Source organism: Borostomias antarcticus (assembly GCF_949987555.1).
Source record: "Borostomias antarcticus genome assembly, chromosome: 19".
Lineage (NCBI taxonomy): Eukaryota > Metazoa > Chordata > Actinopteri > Stomiiformes > Stomiidae > Borostomias > Borostomias antarcticus.
Window position 1 is genome coordinate 10,218,215 of NC_140252.1, and position 2,500 is coordinate 10,220,714.

The 2,500-nt window shown below is 45.0% G+C and overlaps 1 protein-coding gene across 1 annotated transcript in view; it reads left to right on the plus strand.

Moving 5' to 3' along the window:
- LOC311321941 (utrophin-like) overlaps positions 1 to 2,500 on the plus strand; it is a gene marked incomplete at its 3' end in the record, with an annotated part of 104,371 nt that overhangs the window by 51,396 nt on the left and 50,475 nt on the right. The window contains exon 26 of the mRNA XM_084453956.1: positions 152 to 322. Coding sequence (XP_084310082.1) covers positions 152 to 322 — 171 coding nt within the window. The remainder of the gene's footprint in view (positions 1 to 151; positions 323 to 2,500) is intronic.

The window sequence follows — 2,500 nt, forward strand, 5'->3', positions numbered from 1 at the left end:
AGTAGATCGCGAGACTAGTGTCCCAGCCACTTACCAGCAGTGTGTGTGTGTCTATCTGTGTGTGTGTGTGTGTGTGTGTGCGTGCGTGCGTGTGTCTACCTGTGTGTGTGTGTGTGCGTGTGCGTGTGCGTGCCTGCGTGTGCGTGTGCAGCTGCTGCGTCACCAGGAGGGCGTGGTGGAGAGCCAGGAGCGGCAGGTGAACCTGAGGAAGGACCTGGAGGAGATGCAGGAGTGGATGAGCCAGGTGGACGAGGAGTTCCTCATGAGAGACTTCGAGTACAAGAGCCCGGAGGAGCTGGAGGAGGCGCTGGACGAGATGAAGGTGAGGAGCTGGAGGAGGAGATGGAGGAGATGAAGGTGAGGAGCTGGAGGAGGAGATGGAGGAGATGAAGGTGAGGAGCTGGAGGAGATGAAGGTGAGGAGCTGGAGGAGGAGAAAGAAGTCAGAGGACAACTTAGACTGGTAGAATGTAGGATGTTAGAATCAAGGGTAAAAGACAGTAAGCTAGATGCCTCTTGAATAGATGGCGGAAAGGCAGCAGGTTAAGGTGCCTGCACACTGCCCCAACCAACACCGACCAGCTCCCAACACCCAGCTTTCTAAAGCCCCCGACACACCAGGCCGATAATCGGGAACGTCCGCGAGCATCGCGCACCATCGGCTACGTCTGAGAATTTTCGGGACGAGTCGGGACATTCAAGCATGTCTAATCAGCGTGGGAGTGAGCGGGCACGTCTGAAAAAAAGAGGTCGCTCTGATTGGCTTACTGAAGTCACGGAAGTGATGAAAGCAAACAAACTCAGGCCATTGATATTAAACATGGCGACTATTAGGTGATGAAAAAAACATGAGGAAAAAAGCTCAATATCTTCGCAAATAATCATTAAAAATTTGAAAAATCCATGGAATAACTTAGTTTAATATAGATGCAAAGGAACATGACATTGGATCGTTATGACATTTCATAAAAATCGCTATTCAAAAAGTCACATGCATTTCGGTGTATCCTATTACTGCATTTTGTCGTCCCAGTACTTGTAGGCTACAGTGCAATGTTAAATCTAATGTAGCTAACAGGTTCAAGTGAGTCCTTGCACATACCCAAAAATGGGGAGTGTGAGAGTGGAGCGCAGGATAAGAAACTTAAAAGCTCCAAGGCTACTCTGTTGTATATTGAAAGTTAAAAAGCCTTCATCAGGCTCTAAGCTGAAACGCGTAGGTCCAGTTTGCTCTCTGTGTAGCCATGCCATAATAAAGGCTTTTTAACTTTCAATATACAACAGAGTAGCCTTGGAGTTTTCAAGTTTCTTATCCTGCACTCCACTCTCACACTCCCCATTTTTGGGTATGTGCAAGGACTCACTTGAATCTGTTAGCTTCTATGAATGCAGCCTAACCAAAGAGCACCTGTTTTTACAAATTTTACTTAAAGGACCCAAGCAGCGCTCCTTCTTCTTTCTTTAAATCTAATGTAATCTAGAACGTTGTGTAAACAACAATTTTTGAGTGATAGTGCAGTTAATTCCATGTCCCGTGTATGAAGTAGAAGTATGAAGTAGAACAAAAAACCCAGCAGCAATTTTTCTGCACTTCCCCACTCATCTGATAGGCTATCAGTGCATTATCTTCAGATCTAAACGTGACTGCTTGAGCAGAAAATGAGTAGTTAATGCCTGGGTTTCTTTTCAAACACAGGAGAGCCTTGAGTAACAATCCAATTCCCTTTACAATGTAGAGGGGGTCATGCAAACACCTTCAGTTGCAATCAGGGGTGTAGTGGTAAATACAGAGGGGTTTAAACTCTTGAGTGCTGTTTGCCCTGCTTGTTTTCCCTCATTGATTAACACAGTTGATCAGAAAATAGATGAGTAAACTCTCACCCCATTTTAATTAGCCCAGTAGTTTAGAACAGGTTAGCCCAGTAGTTTAGAACAGGTTAGCCCAGTAGTTTAGAACAGGTTAGCCCAGTAGTTTAGAACAGGTTAGCCCAGTAGTTTAGAACAGGAGCCCGGTAGTTTAGAATATAGTTTATCTGCCGTGTGTGGCCAACTCCCATTTGTAGACCTCTTTCTACTTGTCAAATCATCAGTTGTAACAAAACAAACCCCATTGATTTCCCTCTGTAGCTGCTTCCAGAAACATTTTAATACATTTAAACCTTTTGATTTGAATCACGTCTTTGTCTTCCTTTCTTTCTTTTATTGTAACCAGGGGTGTAGTGGAGGGTAAACCCAAGTAAACTGTGCTAACCTGTTCTAAACTACTGGGCTAACCTGTTCTAAACAACTGGGCTAACCTGTTCTAAACTACTGGGCCAACCTGTTCTAAACTACTGGGCTAACCTGTTCTAAACTACCGGGCTAACCTGTTCTAAACTACTGGGCCAACCTGTTCTAAACTACTGGGCTAACCTGTTCTAAACTACTGGGCTAACCTGTTCTGAACTACTGGGCTAACCTGTTCTAAACTACCGGGCTAACCTGTTCTGAACTACTGGGCT